The sequence below is a fragment of the Ascaphus truei genome, chromosome 3 (genome assembly GCF_040206685.1).
Source record: "Ascaphus truei isolate aAscTru1 chromosome 3, aAscTru1.hap1, whole genome shotgun sequence".
In the NCBI taxonomy this organism is placed as follows: domain Eukaryota; kingdom Metazoa; phylum Chordata; class Amphibia; order Anura; family Ascaphidae; genus Ascaphus; species Ascaphus truei.
This window is the reverse complement of record NC_134485.1, coordinates 83,813,148-83,835,868: the sequence shown is the minus strand read 5'-3', so window position 1 is coordinate 83,835,868 and position 22,721 is coordinate 83,813,148. Positions and strand designations below refer to the sequence as shown.

The following is a 22,721-nucleotide window of genomic DNA, read 5'->3' as shown; positions in this document are numbered from 1 at the left end:
CTAGGATGTCTGAATCAAGGTAAGAGGGGGGGTGCAAGGAGAGGGGAAAGCCAGAAGGGAGGAGCAGGGGAAAAAGATTGCGCCCCCTGCCTTACCTCATTATGTCCCTTTTGAAGTCTGCCTTTTAAGGATTTTTGAGTGACCCCACACCCAACAACTCCGACTCAACCTTTTACCACAACACCCAAGATACCAAGGGGGGAGAAAGGAGGTACAACTGAACCCCGTTCTAACACGGTACTCGGGGTCGACATAATGAGACCGCGTTATAACCGGGATCGCATTAAAAAATGGCTGCCGCGATCAGGGTTTCCGCGTGGACTTACCCGGCATCTGCAGCTCTCTCCTATCCCTGCTTCATCAGCTTCCAGAGTGGGGGTGGTGCGTGTGCGTGCTTGTGTTGGTGAGGGCGGCTCTGCAGGTTAAGCAGTGACTAAGCTCAATTCTGAAGCTGCTGTCTACAGACCCTGATCCCCTCCCTCGGATGTCTTCAATTATCCCGGGTTGAGGGAGGAGCTTTACGTACCGGAAACCCCCAGGTCCCTCACACTTCATTGATGGGAAACGGGACTGAAAAAGACACAGAAAGAGTATGGAATAAAGAGCAGGGGGGAAGAGAGGAGAACCCGAAGGAGTTGGGCAGGCTGAAGGCTTCTCTAGGGGTCACTGAACAAAGAAGATGCTGAGTAGCAGCACTGGGCTGTGCTAACCACTGGACATGTTCAATAGGAGTTCCTGGAGAAGACATTCCAGCAGATCAGTGAGTAAGGTGCTTGCTTGGTGAGACGGATCCTCTACTCTTTGTATTCCCAAGGATCTCCTGGCTTCTAACTGCAAATAACTTCTCTGTTACAGCCTCCCGCCCCTTACACACCGTATGTAATTGAATAATGTATTTAAATGCATGCTGTGACATGGTGTAAGGAAGAGTAACCAATCTATTGATAGAAACCTACCTGCTCACCATCAATTATAGATCCATCTAACTCCCTTTTTTTGTCGGTTTTTCTTCCACTAAAACATAACAAGCAAATGCTGGACAATTCTACCCCAAGAAATTATTTGCACAATGCTGGTGCTGCACCTGTTCCTAGGTTGTTGATCCCCTTCCCCCTGGGAACAGGCTCAATGTATTTGATTAACATGCCCAACAGAACACTATAATAGGTCAGTAGAGATAATAAAAAATCACTTTAAAGTTTAGACTCAGAGTTCATTATTTTTTTGATCTGCAGAGTTAAAAGTTTCAAAATGTGCCCATTGATTAGTTTTTCAAATTCAAAGAACTGTAAAACCACTTCAATCAATGTCACTGATCATCAGTAGAGCAGACAGAGCAATTTCACAGTTCAATGATCTGTATCAACGAAAACTCTGATAGAAATCCACACTCACGTGTACAAGATTCATAACATAACTAAGAATACTTTTATATGCAGGGGATTAAACGGTAAACGGTCTACAATAAATGAATGGTGTGTGTGTGTGTGTGTGTGTGTGTGTGTGTGTGTGTGTGTGTGTGTGTGTGTGTGTGTGTGTGTGTGTGTGTGTGTGTGTGTGTGTGTGTGTGTGTGTGTGTGTGTGTGTGTGTCCGGTAGCAATAAAGTTTTAAATAGAAAAAAACTAAAAAAACCTTGGAGATGTTCTAAATCGGGAGCTAGGCTCAGACCGCGTTATAAGCTGTTCTGCGTTGTAGCGGACTGCGCTATAACGAGGCTTCTTTTCTGTCAGTACTCTGTTCTTTAAAAATTTAAGGAGTGCAACCACAAAATAAAATAAAAAAGCACAATGTAGTAATTCATAAAAAGTGTGTTATATTTCTATACACTGACATACATATAGTAGATTCGGTCATTTCACATCTCATAATCGGGATGTAGTGCACTAGTTTACTTCTCCGTAGAGAAACACCGGCAGCTCAGAATCAATGGAAATAGGTAGGGAAAATAAAGCGAGAGAGAAAATGGTGTAATGTATAAAAACACATTTATCAAATTACATTTTCCCAGCATTCACATATATCAAAAATATGACAAGCTTGTATATAAATATAGTATCTCTCTAGATAGTGACAACAATGGACTCCCCAAAAGTGTAAAGCGGTTTCTGGTGGCTGGTCCGGCTTCATCACTTCCATTGTTAAACTTCCGGTTGATCTTTGTCTTAACTCTATGCGTTTTGCTGGATAAACTTAATCAGGAGTTATCCTCAGAGTTGTTTATTATTTTCCTATGTATTTTCTGTTTAATAAACTCTCGTATGTTAGGGACTTTTGATACCATTATTGTGTGTATGCACAGATGTTTTCAGTTTACTATTCTAGCATCACTGGTACCTTTCTGATGCACTATGTCCATTTTTTGTTCTGTTGCAGGAGGCCAGCTGTGCTTATTCCATCATCCTCATGGCAGTGTACTGGTGTACAGAGGTTATCCCCCTCGCTGTCACTGCACTGCTGCCTGTCCTGTTGTTTCCAATGTTTGGAATTCTGGAATCCAAAGAGGTAACGTATCTGACTCGAATGTCAGCTCACTACCAAATCTTTAAGGGGACAATGTACTAAGTGGTGTTAACTTTCAAGGCACTTTATGGCTCACTCACTTGAGATGCGTTATACTGTAGCTTAATGTCACTTAGTAAATATTGGTCTCACGCTGGGAATCACTAATGTCCAATTAGAGTTATCGCACCGCTATCTGGTGTTAACTGCCAATGACTTAAAGCAGCCATTCACGCTTGGAAATGGTTTGAAAACACAGTGTCTCGTTGACATGGTAACGCAACGTCATGGCAACAAGACACGGTGTGATGCCACATTGGTGACATCCGCAATGTCATTTGACCGCTGTGAATCCAAAGGAGGAGGGCGGAAGCAAGGAGACAGGAAGGAGGCACCTGGCATATGTAAGTGACTTCCCGTCAGGCCCAAGAGCGCCGCCCCCAAATTTTGCCGCCGTAGAAATGGGAAATCTGCCACTGCCTGGATTAGAAAGACAAGGCCACTGTAGTTCCAAATGGCTGCTCATATTCAGTCATGTGTAGGACAGCTTGCTAAGATAGGACAAGGGACATATTAAGGAAACCGTGGAGGTGACAAGGCAGATGGTAGAGTGTGTAAAACAAAATTTAGAATAAACTCACCAATTTTGTAAAGGTACAAAATGTGCTGGTCGGAGCCTGTGAAAACGACTCTTTTAAAATAAACCCTTTTTGGAATGCCCAGAATAACTTCTATAACGAGCAGCATAACTTATTGGCTGTGGCACTATGTTTACCCCTGACCAAACCACAGAAGCTACTACAGAGACATAGTCAAAAAGAGCCAGACTTGCAATATTAACTGATCATAGAACTGCTCTTCATTTTCAGTAAAATTCAGAACTAATGTCTGTGCCAACTTCTAACGAAAAGTACACTTTTAAGTTGCAAATCCCCAACCTCAAGGTCAGAACAAGACAGCAATTTTCAGAGCAAAGACAATGTTTAACCTATTCCGAGCACTGAAGTGTGTTAAAACCAATGCAGGATTAATGATAACACTGCAGGATCATTATTAATAATACTATCATGAGGGTCCAAAACTCAAGAAAATTGCATGAATGAATTGATTCTGATCGGCATGTTTAACCAGCGTCACTAAGTGTCAGTGTATCATGTTAATTTGCCCTTAGTTAGACAAACTCAGATTAGTGAGTAACATCAATGAACTTTTGATAACATTAATTATATATAAAGTTTTGGATTAGTCTATTTCATTATTTCTCTTTTTTTTACCGTCAAACACGCTTTTGCTGGGTTTTCGTTTTGCTAAATATTGTGCCTTTAGTTTTCAAAACATTTTATATTATACCATGGACGCAGTTATGCAGACACCTGCCAAAACATTTAGAGGGATACAGGAAAAAATGTATAGTGCTAGTGTTACTAGCCAGTTACATGTGAATACGCTGAAGCATGGGAACATTATGTGGGAAGATGTATCTAGCACTGCTCCAAAGATACAGATGCAGCGGCCGTTATTCGAACACTTCATTCCCGCTATAGTCCCGTTATTCCCACCATAAACCTTTCTCACTTTCTGCCCTGCACCTCTGGAATGCCCTTCCCCTCAATACCCGACTAGCACCCTCTCTATCCACCGTCAAGACCCACCTTAAGACATACTTACTTAACGACGCATATGAGTAACACCGTGGCTAATACTATACACACGATACATAAAGCTTGGCCCCCTGAAGACGTACTTACCAGAACGCCCTCCTACTGTCTCTGTATGTTCTCCCCACAAATTAGATTGTAAGCTTCCCGGAGCAGGGACTCCTCTTCCGAAATGTTACTTTTATGTCTGAAGCACTTATTCCCATGATCTGTTATTATTATTATTATTATTATTATTATTATTATTTATATGATTGTCAGGTGTATTACTAATGTGAAGCGCTTTGTACACTAATGGCGCTATATAAATAAAGACCTACATACATACATACATACATACACTTCACGCGTTGTATATCTCGGAATACCCATGTCATGGCGCGTGATTTCTTCCAACCTTATCGCCTCAAGACGCGAGTGCAGGCGAGTGCAGAAAATGGCATTTGAGTGTTCTGGTTTTTAAACACCTGAAATTGACACATTTAGCACAGGACTGTACACATTACAATTCATTCATTTCATTGCACACAAAGAAACAGAATCCATTAAATTCAAACAAAGCAATCGCGATAAACATGGGTGCCTGGGGCGATTGGCCGCGTTCATGCTGCGTGGAGTACAACAACACACACGAAAACGGCTCAGTGATTTGTTTGAATAACGGCCGCTGCAGCTGTATGTGTAAATTGGGTAATTTCTATTCTGCATCTCTATATCAAAACACTTTGCTCCAATTTCTCTCCACTTGCGCCAGTGAGTGTTTTGGGGAGTTGTAATTGGAGGAATTAGGGGAGGAGAAAGCGCAATATTATAATGAGGTGAATTGAAACTGGTGCATTTTCCCTTTTCTCTTTAAGGACTGTTTTGCAGTCCTTAAAGTGAGGGAGTCCTTTGCAGCTGAAGAGGATTAGGCCTCGGACATGGGTGCATTCACAGCGCTGAGCTGACGCTCATGCTCTCCTGCTCAAGCAGGAGCTTTTTGTGTCCCTGCATGAGCGTCAGCGTGCGCGCTTGTGTATGCCGTGTGGGAGCTGAGCGGGAGGCGGGGCGGGAGGCGGGGCTAGCGCGACACATCACGGCGCCGACGTCACGGACTGCCATTGGCTTTTGACCGGCCCTGCGCTTCCCTCAGCGGGAAAACTTACATTTTGATGTCGGCTGAAATTCCACACGCCTCCGCACGCCTTCGGAAGTGTGCAGAAGCGCCGTCTAAAGCCGTGCTGATAGGGATAATGCCTCCCCTCAGCGCAGCTCAGCGCGGGTCAGCACAGTCTTTTTGACCATGGCCTTACAAAGCAATGCTTTGCAGCTTCCTACATCAGAGAGAGGGCAAACAAATCTGTGTTGTATTGTGATTATGACCTGTAGTTAGAACATATCCACCCCTGTGCTCTGCAGGTTTGTATGCAGTACCTGAAGGACACTAATATGCTGTTTGTTGGTGGTCTGATAGTGGCTGTAGCAGTGGAGCACTGGAACCTGCACAAGCGCATCGCACTGAGAGTTCTGCTCATCGTTGGAGTGAGACCAGCCTTGTAAGGATCATTCAACAACTTACTTACTGGTCAAAAACTGGGGAAATGAAATGAAAGACATTTTGTTAACTTAACGTAACTGGGGGGAGGGTGGGGTTGTACTCCCAGAGCATAACTGTTTCATCTTTTCCTATAGGTCCCTTCCAGTTATGCCATTCATAAATGAGAACGATCACTAGTGAGCCAAACCAATAATAGCAGAAATTACACACAAGTGACCGTCACGAGTTCCCAGGGTGCATCACATCTCAACTCACTTTAGACTTTGTATCAGGTTTGGGAAATAATTACTAGGTAGAAAAGTAGCTACCGCTCACCTTTTATGAATTATTAATAATGTACTGGTAATGAAGGGATAGGGTGCATACGGGATGGGTAGTTTACTAGAATACGGTGAAAGATCACAGAGGTGGCCTAAAAGACTCCTATTTGCACTCGCTAGACCAGAATTGCTAGGCTAGGAAAAATTCAATCCTCGGAGTTGCCCCCATAGCCATACATAAACAATTATAAAATCACATTTATTAAACATATATACAATAAACCTTTTGTCTAAAACACCACTATGTGGCTCCAGGAAAACACAGAGAAAGTGGGGGTTGGGGAATAAGTGCTAATAAAGTAATCCAAATCATGAGAGACTATAATTGTGTACAGGATAATATGTGAAGTGTCTATACACTCCTTGAAAGACTTCCCACCATAATCCCAGGGAGTCCCATTACCCTGACGAAGCGCCTACGAGCGTGAAACGTGCGTCGGTACGTGATGACGCACTTCCGGTGACGTCATCCGGAATCACAGAGAACCAGGAAGCGGGAAGCCAACAGCATTGAGAGGCTATCAGGTCGTATAATTACATAAGGGAGCTGATAGTGGTATATTCACTAGTGTTTGCCCTTAGACATTACCAATGGCAGAACAAGTTTAAAGCAGTTAGACTGATCTGCTTTGAGGGATAGCGGCGCCACGCTATACACAGTGACGCCCTGACTGTTACCTTAGGGACCAAGCGGTGCGCTCATAGTTAGCACACTACAACGGTACCATTTTGGTGTCACCTGCACCTGAAACAGGAACGTAGAGGGACAAGTCTTTTGGGGTACCAGCACCACTCTGTCTGCATACTGTATATAGGGACGCCACCTAAGGAATATATATCCCCATGCAACACTGACATAAGGGACTTACCACTACACAGCAATCTTCCCCACGCCGGGACTCCTGTCCACACCATATAGGTTATATGCCTTAAGTATAGTAATAGAGGATTGTGGTGGGAAGCCTTTCAAGGAGTGTATAGACACTTCACATATTATCCTGTACACAATTATAGTCTCTCATGATTTGGATAACTTTATTAGCACTTATTCCCCAACCCCCACTTTCTCTGTGTTTTCCTGGAGCCACATAGTGGTGTTTTAGACAAAAGGTTTATTGTATATATGTTTAATAAATGTGATTTTATAATTGTTTATGTATGGCTATGGGGGCAACTCCGAGGATTGAATTTTTCCTAGCCTAGCAATTCTGGTCTAGCGAGTGCAAATAGGAGTCTTTTAGGCCACCTCTGTGATCTTTCACCGTATTTTGGGAAATAATTACACAGTAAAGCAGAAAGATTTGATTGGACACTAGAGTTACTGCATAAAATATTAAATATTAAATACACAACTTATTTTATTGTAAATGTCCAACAATCTATATACTGTACATACATCGGGATAGTATGGTCTCTGGAAGCGTCGGTTATGAGACATAATTCCTCTGCTAGGCAGTGCCATAGTAACACCGGGCTATCTCTGTAGCTAGAGATCTTGGTGGATTGGTGGTAATTAAGTAGAGCCTGAGTACAAAGTCTCACACTCACGTTGACACCTTTCTCTCTGTCCTCCCACATGGTGTGATATCTTTAGGCTCATGTTGGGATTTATGGGGGTCACTGCGTTCCTGTCAATGTGGATAAGTAATACGGCCACCACAGCCATGATGGTTCCAATCGTTCAGGCCGTTCTGGGCCAGCTCAACACCGCAGAGCAGGATCCTTCCATCTTGGAGTCCTCGGAAGGACAGATTAATCCGGGAATGGAGCTAGAGGAAAAAAATTCCATGGCCCTGACATCTGTACAGGGTAAGTACTTTTATTTTGTTTTAAACTTGACTAAATCCAATGCAGATCTAGTGGACAAATCAATGACATTCTCCATTTCAATTGGATAATGGCATCAGCAGATTCCACTATGGCGTTTAGCTTGAAATGCTGACCAAAAAAAAAGAAAAGCATTATTGCAGGAGTTCCTAATGACTACGTTAAGATTCATCAACCACTCTAGGTTTTAAGAGTAACTGATTAATTGAGAAACGTGAATTCTCATAGTATACAAATGGTACATTCATTGGCTATCACGAAATGGTTTTGGTTTTGTATTGCTGTCACAGTTAGTTAATGCTGGAATAGGAAGCACTTTAAATAAGCAATCGCTTTGCCATGGCCTCGGCATGTTGTTATACAAAATGACTTATTTAACCACCCCAATAAAACATTGACTTAAATGCTGTGATTGTTCTTAAAAGCTAACTTGAGTTCCATTTTCAGTGATCAACCTTTGCTCCTTTGAACTAATGCCCCATCCCAGGCTTGTCTATAGAAATATGGCTGTTGACAGAGCACAAAACAGTACACATTTCTGGCCAAAAAATTTGCATCAAATGTAATGCTGAGTCCCCGGCAGTCATGACGGCACACGCTATGGTGTGCGCGCCACACATCACAGCCCTCTAAGGGGCAGGCCCCAGTGGCTGTGTGTGTGTGTGCGCAAAGTGCTGTGACGCGTACGCTGGCAGGTAAGATAAGAATTTAATCTTCCTGTGCTGTGACGCGGTCACGTTGCGGCGCGCAGCCAATGGCAGTGCAGATATGCCTTATCATGGCCCTGCCCCTTGCACTCCGCTTGAGCTCCCCTACAGACTGCTGATCGTGGCTGTAGTCGCTGCACGCGCCGCCATGCTGCCAGGCACTCATGCAACCGGGTGGGCTGGTGGCGCAAACTTTTTTCCCTGCGCCCCCTGCCTGCGGTCCCTTTACTCCGCCCCCCCCCCCCCCCCCACCGCTCCAGTGTTGGCCCCGGTGTCATGACGTCACGTTGCCATAGCAACATGACGTCACATGACTTTGCGGCCATGGCGATGCTTGTGAGAAGCCACCGGAGCCAAGGTAAGTTAGGTTTACAGAGACCCTGCAGCTTCCCAAGCACTTAATTTAAGTGCCTTAGGGAAGCGTGCGGGGCCTCTGTAAACCCCATGCCCCCCCGCACTCAGTTTCACGCCCCCCTTGGGGGTCGCGCCCCACCCAGTTTGCGCACCGCTGGCCTAAGAAACATTTTCTTGCGTTTGTCAAAAACGCAAAGAAAAATTAAGCAATGCGATAAAACGAACTTCTATTCGCACTTTGTTAGGATGGTACATTTCCCCCATATAATTTGACTAAAGAGAAGAACGACTTAGCCCACCTAGTCTGCCCATTTATCTGCTGCATAACTTCTGACCCTAATTGATTTTTGGCTTTCTTTCATATTTAGGTCTAATCCTTTATGTCTATGCCAAATATTTTAGATGTTTCCTATTGTATTAGTCTACCACCTCTGTTGATTTTTTTTCTATAAATCCAAAACATAACATAATAACATAAAGGGTACAATATCTCACCTAGTCTGTGAGGATCTCTAGAGATCCAATATACCGGCACAGCACAAGAGATAATAACATAAAAATGGTTTATTGGGTCTAAAATGCACACATATGCCCGACGTTTCGGTCCCCAGGGGGACATTCTTCAGGGGTGAGACTGCTGAGCCTGCTGAGTCTTTTCTTCAGTGTGTGCTACCATTCTGTCTATATACCTATTTTGAATAGAGGTGTTTATACATGGCTCTTACGGGTTTGTTTTGATACTTCCAAAGATTGGGACAACTCGGGCAGAAGTCCCAATATTCAAAAGTGGGGACAAAAACACTGTATCCAACTACAGGCTAATCTCTCTTCTCCCAATACTATCCAAAGTCATAAAAAAATGTGTTCACTCCCAATTAAGAGATTACTATACCAAGACAAATTTCCCTAGCCAATTCCAATCTGGCTTTCGCCCCAAATACTCTATGGTAACTACCCTCCTAAAAGTTTGCAATGAGATCCAGTGTGGAATGGAACTGGGATAACTTACTGGTGCAATATTTCTAAATTTAGCAAAGGCTTTTGGATTCTGTTGACCATGTTATCTTGCGAAGCAAACGCCAGTATTCGGGAATAGGGAAACATGCTTTAAACTGGTTTTATTTCTTCCTATCAGGTAGATCCCTACATGTGTCTCTCGGGCACTAACTCCAACCTCTTGGATATCACTTATGGTGTCCCGCAAGGCTCTGTTCTGGGGCCCCTACTCTCCTCAGTGTTCATTAATGATCTTCCTACAGCTTGTAAGGGAGCTTCAATACGCATGTATGCAGATGACACAATCTTATATTCACACACTCCTAACCTCTCCGACCTTGGATACGTACTTCAATCTGACTTTTTGAGACTTCAAAATTGGATTTCCCAAACCAAACTGTTTTTAACACTGACAAGACTGTAACAATGGTATTTGGGACCAAGGCTAAATTTCTAAAGGTTCCTGTGAATGAGCTCCAAACAAACTCTAATAGCTCTCCTAGCCCCTGTTACTAGTTTCAAATATTTGGGCATATGGCTTGACTCCCATTTAACATTTGGGTTGCACATTGATACCCTGATATCCAAAACCTATGCCAAACTATGTGTACTATATAGGAATAAATCCTCCCTAAGTCTGCTGGTCAGAAAGCGCATCGCACAGCAGATGCTGATGCCCATTATAGACTTTGGGAACATAGTATATGGCACAGCACCCCAAACTCACCTTGGCAAACTTGATACCCTCTACAACTCACTATTCTGCTTTGTTCTCCAATACAACTACAATACACATCACTGCGAAAGGCTCAAAAAACTAGCTAAGTCATCACTTGAGTCTAGGCGTAAATTTCATCTTTCCTATCTTGGCTTCAAATACTTTCAGGGCAAGCTACCCGCCTGTCTGAAAGGCTCCTCACACCTACCACATGCTGCACTTATCATATGAGATCTGACTCCAAAAGACTGTTCATGGTTCCAAGTTTCACCAAAGTATCCGGCCGCTCCTTCTTCTCTTACCGTGCATCCAACAACTGGAACAATCTACCAGGACTCTCACAGCCACCCCCAGTCCAAATTCTTTCAAAATTAAAGCTGCCCCACATTTTAATCTGGTCTGTAACTGTTACATATGCCTATAATATATTATCTTTAACTGTGCATGCAATGTCTTGTATATAATGTATACCCTGTTCACTTAATGTAACTATGTATTTGTAACCATGTATCTGTCATCATAACTGTGCCCAGGACATACTTGAAAACAAGCGGTAACTCTCAATGTATTACTTCCTGGTAAAAAAAATGTATGAATAAATACGTAGGTCTAACTATATATTTAGATATTACACACACTTAAGTACTTTGGGAAATACTTGTTAACCTATTGGTTGGTGGAGGAGTCACAGTATATCGTGATCATGTGACTGCTCCACAGAACGAACTTGTGATCATGGAGTCACTTATTCCAGAAATGGACAATATAACAAGTCTATCCAGATGACTTGTACAACTAATACAAAAATAAGAGAACACAATGTCCTTGGCGCAACTAAGGTATAAATACCACTCCCGAACAGGTGTAGCTAATCAGTCCAGGCAGAGTCCTTGTATGTATTCAGTCTCCTCCAGATATGGTGTTACTGTAAATGAAGCAAAAAAAGAAAAAGACCATTGCGCAGTAACTTCTTATACTTGGGTCACTGCAAAGTCCCTTAAGATTGCCTACTTACAGCAATTAAAAAGATAACATACGTCAATTGGTATCTTTAATCTTGATCAGATGATGCACAGAATCCTCGTATCCCACGTCACCTCCGAACCAATCAGTGCCCTTAAAATAAACAATATACATGGCACAGTACCAAAAACCAGCAATTTATTTAAAAAGCACAAGGCATATAACAGTCACATTGTAGCATGTCTTGGCCCGTGCTATTAGAATGCCATCCGCAGCTTTGAAAGTCCGCGATCCTATGCAGACTGCTGAGGTGAGTTCAATCCTCTCTCCCTCTCTTCGCGGCCGCAACTGGAGTGAGCTACTTCCTCGATGACGTCCGCGCCGCTTTGGGGATCCCTCCTCTCGCTACCTCATGGACGGATGATGCTAGGCTCCACCCATCTAACAATATTGCGATACTCCTATACAGAACCTGAACTATGTATTTTGCAGGAGACAAACTTCTATTCTCGACCAAAACCCATATTTCAGAGTCTAAATGGGAGCATTTCCACTTTTAGGTATGACCTTCACAACATAACGTTAATTCCCTGCATTTACCTGAACGGCCTTTAGTGGATATATTTACTTAGGGGAAACATCTCTTTTGCAGATCATTAGCAGTGACAGCAGTACAAATGAACAATACTCTATTTAGATGTGTAAAACTGGCTTCATTTTATGTTATTCTCTTACGTGGATAAGCGTTACAATGAACATTGTGTTTATTTAGTCATGCAAAAATAGCCTATCACAGCTTAATGAATCTGGGCCTTGGTTACCAGGTAAGTAATCTAGAACAACTCTGTTGGCCTGCAGCACAATTTCTGTTCCTATCGCTCTTTTCTTAGCAGTTGGGGAAGCTGGGAGCAGTTATTCTATTCGTACAATGCTAAATACCAAAGATTAAAGAGCCACAAATCTCAGAAGCTTGATACCTAGACTTGAGATAAAATCATTTTGAGTATACAGATTAGCGGTTTTCATGTAGGAGATAGAAAACCACTGGTCTAGTAACTTGCCATGCTACTTTATTACCAATAGCATAATATTTAGAAAGATGGAGATTTTATGGTTGGTTTCTCCCGTTTATGTCAATTTAATGATTTCTAGATTTCTGTAGCAAACTTATTTTTTGTTTTCTTTTCCTTCTGCCTGAATGAGCCTGCAGTGGGTGTGCGTTAGTTGATTGCTTACCTAACACACCTGATTGATGTGTGTCTGTCTTTAAAAACAGAGGCTTGTAGCGAATCCTGAGCTTGCGTGTGTTGAGCTGTGTGACTGAATTATAGGTGTGTTTCAAGTGCAGTTGTGTATTAAGTGTGGAGTTAGATCAAGAGGAGTTGGAACAAGGAAGGTGGGAAACAAGGTATAGTATATTGAAGAATAGTGACTTGTTAGCACTTCATACTCCATAGTGCAACAATGAGCAGGATTGAGAATGTCACTCAATGCACATCTTGCTATTTTGTGTGAGCAGGTGATCTCTTTGGAGTCTCAACTTGCTGATCTGAAGAGGCAACCTGCAACATTGAGGCACATTGACAATCTTGAAAGGGACCAGTGTCACAGAGGGAGGGAGGACCAGAACGAGGTAGGTAGCTGGCTAACAGTTAGAAGGGGAATTATTGGGAAGAGGAAGATGTATGCCAATTCTGAGCTGGGGGATTCGTAGATAGGTAAATGGTGTTTTGGTGCATCACCATAAATAGCTCATTGTAATTATGATAATTCCATATTCCATAATGGATCCAAGTTCAAGGACATAGAGTATAATCCATAACATCCCAGGGTGAGAAACTAGAGGCCTGGTGGTCCCCACGCGGGTACCCCAAAATAGGTCTCCTAATGATAGTGTACTACACCCTGGGGAAATAACTCAATCAGTCCAGCACTGGAGGGTAATAGTATAATGGGCCAGGGCCCTTTACCTTCCTTAGTGGTGTCCTTGATGGGTGGATCCGTTCCAGCGTGCAGTCCTCTCAGGGTAAACACAAGCAGCGAGGATGTAGAGGAGCACAGCAGCGTTTCTTAGCAGCATACCAGCTAGTGGATCGCCAAAATGAGGGTAACTCCAAACAGGGATAGGTATTAAAAAAGTGATTTAATGGTCAGTGCAAAAAAAACAACAATGGTAGGAACGCACCTACGCGTTTCGTCCGTAAAGGACTTTCTCAAGGTGTAAAGAGAAGTTCACAGATGCATCCTTATATCCCTCATTTTGGCGATCCACTAGCTGGTATGCTGCTAAGAAATGCTGCTGTGCTCCTCTACATCCTCGCTGTCTGAGCTGGGGGAGACTGATTCCTCTAGCAACCAGGGGAATAGTTCCTGCAGCACAGAGGGCACTCAGGAAACTCAGAGAACAAGAAAGGTTGTGGTGGTAGGGGACTCCATTATTAGGAAGGTAGACATACCAATCTGTTGCTGTGACCAACAAGTAGAAACAAAAAAGTGTGTAAAAGCGCCGAATGGGATGTTAGTTTGAATATGGGCACTGAAGCAAAATAAAAAGCAAAAAAATAAAAAACAAAAATCATGTGACATGAACCAGTCCGGTGCAAATGAGGGTTTGCTAGAAATAGGTAATGTATAAATAAAATATAGGTAATCACAAACCGGTGGTGTGTGCAGCTTCTAGTGATAGGGAACCCCCAGTCCCTAATGTGAACGTGACAACAAAAAGAAAAAAGTGAGAAGCGCAGACAGTAGGGGTTGTGATTAAACTAATGTTCTTTATTAAATAAACTTGTCCCAAGGAATTCCCTCTAGGACAACAGTAATGGAAAGTCAATACATAAATAGTAGTTAAAAATAGTGCAGATGGAGTGGATGTACGGTATCACTTGGTCGGTGTCCAGGGGTTTGAAAACGGGAGTAACCTGATAGATAGTCTTAATCCTGTAGGTTGTGCACTGCCCGGGCAGGTATTAGTGAAGAGGGGTACCCCAGGGTTGAGACAGTATTGGAAATGCTCACCCTTTGAATACTGCAGATCCTTGACGGTCCTGTTGTCCCTCAGGTCACAAAAAAACGCTCCGGTGCACACAGTTTGAATGTGCTGCAACTCGCGATAACACGCAGCCCTCCGGGTGTCCGGGTCTGATGTCACTTCCGGCTGTGATGCACAGACCCTTCCCGGTAGTCTCTGGGCTCCGTGTCTCAGCGCTCCTCCTCCTGATGGTTACCAATGACCATATAGACAGCCCAGCAAGTGGTATTACATAGAAACAGAATGAGTGTGATGCTCTAAATTGAGACCAGTCCTTGTTGGACATCCAGTGTAATGTAGGTTCACAAAGGGTTAACCTTAACAACGTTGGAGTGCCCCCAATGAAGTTGATTGACAACTGGTGGGACAAATGTGGAGTCAGCCAGACCCTCACTAAATTACAGTATCACAAACCCAGACCAGTGTTATAGGAATAAGTGGTCAATGACCATGGTACGCAGGATTAAATGAAAAGCACTGTGGCTTTTTACCTGTACTACCAAGGGGGCACTTGTGTCGTCAGCGGCGTGCAATCCATCTTGTGATGATCCAGAGGAATAGAGAGCGTTGATGGCGCACTGCCAGGGAATCCTGAGAGAGTCAATCAGGAACAAGAAACAGCCAGGCCACTCCAAAGATGAAAAAATGGTGTGAGGTTTATTGCATGCTGATAAACACACAGGTATTGGACAGGTAAACGCACCTACGCGTTTCGTACTTGATATTTTGTGGGGGCTCAGGGGTTCCCAAAAAGAGCTTACTGGGGTTCTGTGTTTTGTTAACCCATTCTCAGCTGTTCCAGCTGGTGGAGGTTAGTGGCTCCTCCTTCCCAGGTTTTAAGCCCGCCCCTCCCCACTTCCCTAGTTTGCAAGTGCCTCATTCTGCTGGATATAGACTCACTGTGGTCTTTCTCCCTCCTAATAGAGGTAAATGAGAATTTTAATCCTAATAGAGGTATATTAGTATTTTATCTGGTAGTGTTAGGACTTGCGAACAGGTGTCTGCCTTGACGTGGCTCGCAAGCTTACAACGCTTTGGCCAAAGGGTTAAACTAAATGACCCTACTTCAAGAGAATATATAAGTATTTTACTGTGTATTTCTGTCATGTTGGATGTAGCATTGGGCTTCTCTGTCGTCTGTTGTATACCCCTGGGTAATAACTATAAAAGAAATATGTCTAAACCAATGTGGCTACATAAACAGGTAGGGAAAAAAATTAAAAGTAAGAGGCATGCTTTTAAAGTTTTAAAGTCACAAGGGTCGGAGGCAGCGTATCTGAATTATAAAGAACGTAACAAAAGTTGCAAAAGGGCAATCAAATTAGCAAAGATTGAAAAAGAAAAAAGGATTGCAATAGAAAGTGAAATCAACGCTAAAAAGTTATTTAAGTACCTTAATAACAAAAAGATTAGTAAATAAAATATAGGGTCCTTTTAGTGTGAGTTGGGAAGGCAGATTATTGGAGATTAGGAAAAAGCAGAGGTATTGAACAAATTATTTCCTTCTGTTTTTAACAGGGAAGAATCAATTTTCACAAATAGTTCCACAGGAGGAAGCCGCAACCTCTATACGAACAAACAATTGGTTAACTGAGGAAGAAGTGCATAGGCGGTTTGATAAAACTAAAGTAAATCTAACCCTACCTGCCCTGCTTCAAGGGAGTTTACATTGCTGTGTAATATTTGGTACACAGAGGGAGGTGCATATGCATGGCTGTGTTACTTGTATTGGACGGGGGACCCCTTCGGAGTAACAATCTACTTTGGGCCCTTCATGAGATCCTAACTGGCTCTCTGCAGTAACGACTATACCCCATTCCTGATTGGGAACTGCCACGTCCCTACTGATTGAGAAGGCTACATAGGTGGATATGCTGGAACTCTCTGCATATGGCCCTCTGTGGCATGTTTGTCTCCCCCTCTCTGGTACCTGCGTGTTTCCATCGGCCATCTCATCGGGATACTTACTAAATGGCACTGTCCCTATCTGTAACATAACAATCTCTCCTCCTCGAGACTCCTCTCTTGTCCTCCAGGAACCTAACCTTCCAGAACCTTCCTCCACTCCTATATACGTCCCTGTGAAGTCAGTATTCCTGTGGTAACACAGAATTGGGCCTTGCAAATGCTGCTCTCCTATTAACCCCTTGCAGCAAACTGGTAACCCATTGAGAGGGGGATTACATAAATTAAGCACCTGTCCCCAATGACATGCACCCACGAGTTCTTACAGAGCTAAGTACAGTAATAGCCAAACCATTACATTTAATATTCAAGGACTCCATTTCCACAGGCTCAGTACCACAAGATTGGACTAAAGCAGATGTGGTGCCTATATTTAAAAAGGGAGCTAGATCGGGGGATTACAGAGGGTAAACTACTTGAAGGTTTAGTATGGGATAATTGCCACGGGACACCAGGACTCTTTCACAGGATCAAGCACCAGATAGGACACAGAGATCAAATAAATTGGTGTTTGTTTGAGTCGGAGCCAACAGACACCGCACAAAGTCACAACAGAGCTCATACAACCCTTATACAAGTAAGGCCGTGCTTATACCGGTGGTACGCGGGAGCTGCGCACCGCCCTAACAAATGAATATACTCCAATGCAACTGCTCATAGTTTGCACATGGCGAGAGTGCTGCAGCGCGACCACGCAAGCTTTTCCCAAGAAGACTTTCAATTTTTCATTTGGCACGTGGCGGCCTCGTCACGTGAGCGGTCCAGACAATGATGGCGAACCCCTCACGGCCACGCCTCCTGATGCATCCTGCCTGCAGTGCAGGTTTTGGGCGTGCACATCTGCGCTGAATGACATCACGAGGGAGTGCGCCCGCGCGCACTGCCGGACCTTGTATAATCAAGGCCTAAAACATAAGGAGTTCTAGTCACCTAGATGTCAGGTGCCACCAAAATGACTTCCCCAGAGCAACTTCTACTTCTGCAGTTGGTCCAGCGTCTCCAAGCAGCACTGGATGCAAGTTGCAGCAGAGCAAATTCAAATCTCCCGCTTAGTGTAGTAAGCAGCCTCGACTTCGGGTGTTTCTGGCACGTCCTCAGAGCCCATCACTTAGTCTATCTGCCCCCCAGCCCAGGAGATATCTGTTGTACTCAGATTGGCTACAAAAGAACGGAATTTAAGCTCAAGGAGGTTGAGCAACCAAAAGGCACATAAGAAAATATCAATATGTAATAACGGAGCTTAGAAATCAGGTTGAGAAGGAGACTGGTGCCGTAAAATCATGTGTAATAATAAGTGGAGGGCAGGAGGAGACATCTAAGGGAAATGTTTAGAGCAATTGCTTATACCCTGTGTCTCCAGTTGAGCCGGTGTGGATTTGCCACTACTCATTATTGGCCACCATCCTGCAACTCCTTGGGGCTGCTTGTCTGAATTCTGCTTGACTGCACACTTCCTCCGGTATACTGTACCCCCGATGGCGTCCCTTCGATTGGGTAAGTAAACGGAGCAAAAATGGATCAAAGTAACTGCTGCTCCATATGCAAAAAAAGGGGAAAACTCACCAGCAAAAAAATTATGGGAAAGCACTATAGGGATCACTAACCTCTACGTCTACCACCAGGCGTAGAGGGTACTGATCCCTATCACTCTCATACAGTAGTCTGTCTCAGTGTGCTTTAGTTGTCTCAGCTGTGAACATTGGGGCTTACTAGGTTGTTCAATACCAGCCCCCACATTACTCTCATAGCCACCAGACTATGCAGGTTTACGAATAGACTCATATAGAGTCTACTTGTTTGCTTGCTTACACTATACTGGTGCCAGAATTCTTACATCACTTAGCAGTGTGCGCTTACATCGTGTACTTTCCCTTGCTCTACTGATTTCATGATATTTACACATGTGAGTCACTTGTTCTCTCACTATATTGTGGTGCTCCCTTGCTACTACTTGGGCATCAGGTTTTTTTGCATTAGCATACTAGACACAATGTGGCAGACCAGGCAAGGGTTTCCCATCACCATTAGCAAGTACACTGCATGAGGATCAGGGAGGGTGCTCATATATGGCATCACTCCTGCGACAGTGATTATTTAGCTAAACACTATAACTTGGCTCTATTTAAGGGCAGCGGATTTTTGATCCATATCATACGCTCCTAATAGGTACATATATCCTATTCCGGAAGCTTATCATTGATCCAGAACATTTCTCATAACGTTCATATATTAGGATCACCCGTGCGTTTAATTGTCATTTTAACACCCATTATTTTCATTTGGATATTTATTAAAGTTCATTGTTTCACCAATCATCCAGAAAGCGGACGAGTGCCCATACTGGGTTTCTTTTTCTTTATGAGTTCTACTGGTACCTTTTTAGAAAGGAAAGGTATTCAAGGATATACCTACTAAGTAAACATGGAAAGGATGTCGATCCAGGGAGAAAGGTGATTGCCATTATTTGGAGTCAGTAAAGCCGCGCCTATAGTGCCCGCGACGGCGACGCGTGACGTCACCCGTTGCCGCTAGCAAAAGTTGTATTTCGATTTGCGGCGCGGACGACCCGGGCATTGAGGGGTTCAAAAATCAAATATTCCCAGCTTCTGGAAATCGCGTCGCCCCGTCGCTTTGTCGCCGTCGCGCTTACTATAAGCGCACGCGGCGGCGACAATGCATTTGTTTTCGAGCGACGTCGCGTCGCCAGGCACTATAAGCGCGGCCTTAGAAATGTAGTTTCCCTTTATGAGATATCATTGGATGGATGATGTTTCACTGGGATTTTTCGTTTGCCTTCCTCTGGATCAAAATACTGCAAATACCAACATTGGATACGTATCTCTCGTCTACATTTAGGTTGGACTTGGTGTCTTTTGTCAACCTCATCTACTACGTAACAATGTAACTATGTAACAATGTAACTATGTAACTGTAGCAGGAACGCTGCAGTTCAAAATTCTCGTTGCCGCGCCGGCCCTTGAAAGTGTTTACACGTAAACGCCACCTGTGAGGTTTTGAAAACTCTGTACATTATCCTTTCATTTTGGAAGAACTCTTGTTTGGGTCCCATAAAAGTTACCGTAACATTATCACATTCACAGAACGCTCCGCTGGAGTTCAAATAAAGTTAAAGCACAGAAATGACATCAGCCTTGCACTTGTTAATCCTTGGCTGACCTCCCGGCATTTCAGCACATGGCATAAGAGTTGATACTCCGGCAGCCATGTGACGTCCTGACTCCCATGGAAACGCTAAAGAACAAAATAGATTCCTACGCTTATAGGATGGGCCAAAACAAAGGGCTGCAAAGTCATGGGATCACAGACAACCAGAACTGTCAGGCAGATGCCTCTCACTAGTTAATTACCCATTCAAGTGAAGGGCAGTCCCCCCTACTCATTTTGTTTTTGCCCTGCTTTTTCTCTTTACATTCAGTTTCTCGTGCATGTCCCTCTCTTTGCCCCACTTTTTTTTTGCATGTAAAGGAAACAGGGAATCTCTGTAGCGGAACCACGTTAATGTCAGGGAACTGCCGGAGTCCCAAAATACTTCCAGGGGAGGGTGCTGCCTGATCTGTCACCCTGCCGGAGAAACATTATGCTGGTTCAGATCTCCCGCGTCACACAGGCCAATAGGATGTTGCAACGTCATTTGTCGTGGCTTCCAATTGGTCCACATGATGCAGAGGATTTAAACTTCCATGATGGCAGCTTCTCCATTAAGTATCTCAGAGATATAGTGATTGCTACAGAAAATATAGCATATAATCCCGGAAAAATACCCTGACTGACATATATTGTAGTAATAGACAGCAGTGCAACTGAGGATCTTAATATACGAACAAAGTGATAACAAAATGATAGTACACCATTTACAAAAATTCAATAATTAGAAACAGCAGGAAAATGCTCTGTAACCAAGACAATTTAAATAATTAAGAAACCAAAAAAACTAAGTAGTTTTTGTGTGTGTATATATATGTGAGAAATGTTTTAGGCGGGAAAGGGATTTAGATACAAAGGGGGGTAGACAAAGACATCCTTGAGCAGAATTCAATAGTCGGGCAGGAGCATAGTGCGAAATTAGGGGTGGGATGTAAGGAGGGGCAGAAGTGTGCATAGCTTTAAACGTGAGGAGGAGAATTGTGTAAGTGATACAGAGTTTAATGGGAAGCCAGGAGATGGATTTCAGCAGGAGAGACGCTGAGACAGACTTAGGCGGCAGTAAAGTGATTCTGGCAGCAGCGTTTAGGATAGATTGTAGGGGAGACAGGTGGGAGGCAGGAATGATGGACAGTAGAAGGTTACAATAGACGAGACGGGAGAGAATGAGGGCCTGTGTTAGAGTTTTAGCAGTAGATCTACAGAGGAAAGGGCGAATCTTAGCAATGCTATAGAGAAAAAAAATGACAGGTTTTAGATACATTGTGAATGTGAGAGGAGAATGAGAGGAGTGAAATGTGATACCTAGGCAGCGTGCTTGTGATATTGGGTGTGTGATAGTACTGCCAGCAGTAATGTACTGTAGAAGGGGCAGTAGGGCCAGGCTTGGGAGGAAGTATGAGGAGCTCCGTCTTGTACATGTTAAGTTTGAGTCAGCGGTGGCCATCCAGGCATTTTAAATATGCCACTGTACACAGGTCACTATTGTCCTGGGTGAGACTTCCCCATTTATCTTCTGAAGCAGTTATTCTTCCAAATCCTTCTTACATGTCCTGACAATGCATTCTATATAAAGATGTAGCGGCCGCTATTTTAAACTCACACGTATTAATAATGTGCGATTTTATTAACGCGAGTTGTAACAAGTAAGACAAAATCACGGGATATAAAGTAATGGAGCTGCTAGTTCACGTATGGCATGATTTGGGGACTTTTAACACAATCGTATTAAGAATAATGGGTGACACATCTTCACCGAATGATAATTCAGAGTACATGTTATTTAGTAATAGAATATTCAGTATTGTATTAACGATTTTTTTTATTTTCAGATTAATTTTTTCGCCATCTATAGTTCTGCAACCTTTTCACAAGTTTCCTTGTTCATTTTGTCATGTTTCAAATGGTCAAAATTGTACAGTATCTCTATGATCCCTTTTCAAACATCTGTGAAGCAATCTTCTCCTTCTCCAGCAAATAAAAATACCACGTGTGAGCACATTCACGGAATAACACATTCACAAAAATACCACGTGTGAGCACGGCTTTTCCCCATTATCTCTTAACATACAGTGCTTCCACTGCAGCCAGGGATTCTGGGTAATGACATGCACATGAGCACACACAGTGTGTCACCTTTTGCGTCTTATCCATAGTAACAGGGACCCCTATAAGCTTATGCCTCCCCGCATTACACAGCTTTTGAGCACAGCCTGGGTTAAAAAATTGCATAGCCAGTAAACCTCCTCACAGACGCCTGTTTCTATCTTTTGGTTCTCATGAGTGTGAGGCTAATTATACTGACTTTGCAATGTGAAGCTTCTTCTTCAGAAGGATTTCAGCTCCATCCACATGAATAGGGCTTTGGTCCCGCTGCGGCCGGCGGCGCATGCGGCCGCGGGCCACCAGCTCCTTACCTCCGACCTGGATGTCCCCGCTGGCTCTTTCTGGCATGGCTGACTGCGTGCTGTGACGCGTCAGCCAGCCGGAGCTACAAGGAGCTTGTGGTTTCAGCGAGTGCCGCGTCACGTGACACGCAAGGGAAACAATCACGGATTGGATACCAGCAGTTAATTCCATTTTCCCCCCCCCCTGCTCCGATCCCCCCCCCCCGTTCCAATTCCCCTCTCTGCTCCGATCCCCCCTTCCGATTCCCCCCTAGTCCGATCCCCCCCCCTTTCCGATTTCCCCCTTTGCCCCCCTTGCACATTTGTGTGTGTGGGGGGCTGCAAAGGGCTGTGGAGCTGTCTGAGTGCTGCGCTGTGTCTGTGTGATGGTCCCGCCCCCTCGCGTCGTGGCCGCGCCCCCCACCCGTTTTGGCCACGCCCCCCCGCCGGAAAATTTTCACCGCAGATCGCAGTGCAGTGAATTGCACGCGCCACCGGCAAGCAAGATGGCCGTGCGGGCGCATGCAGCGGGGCCTTAGCCTAGCGCTGAAACCTATCCAAGTCTAATAATGGTGGAAACAAATCGGCTGCTAAGG

At 43.9% G+C, this 22,721-nt stretch overlaps 1 protein-coding gene across 1 annotated transcript in view; it reads left to right on the top strand.

Moving 5' to 3' along the window:
• The window catches only part of SLC13A5 (solute carrier family 13 member 5), a 75,045-nt gene that overhangs the window by 19,329 nt on the left and 32,995 nt on the right, over nt 1–22,721 (top strand). Inside the window, exons 2-4 of the mRNA XM_075594429.1 lie at nt 2,375–2,503; nt 5,557–5,693; nt 7,610–7,824. Of these exons, the coding sequence (XP_075450544.1) occupies nt 2,375–2,503; nt 5,557–5,693; nt 7,610–7,824 (481 nt within the window). The remainder of the gene's footprint in view (nt 1–2,374; nt 2,504–5,556; nt 5,694–7,609; nt 7,825–22,721) is intronic.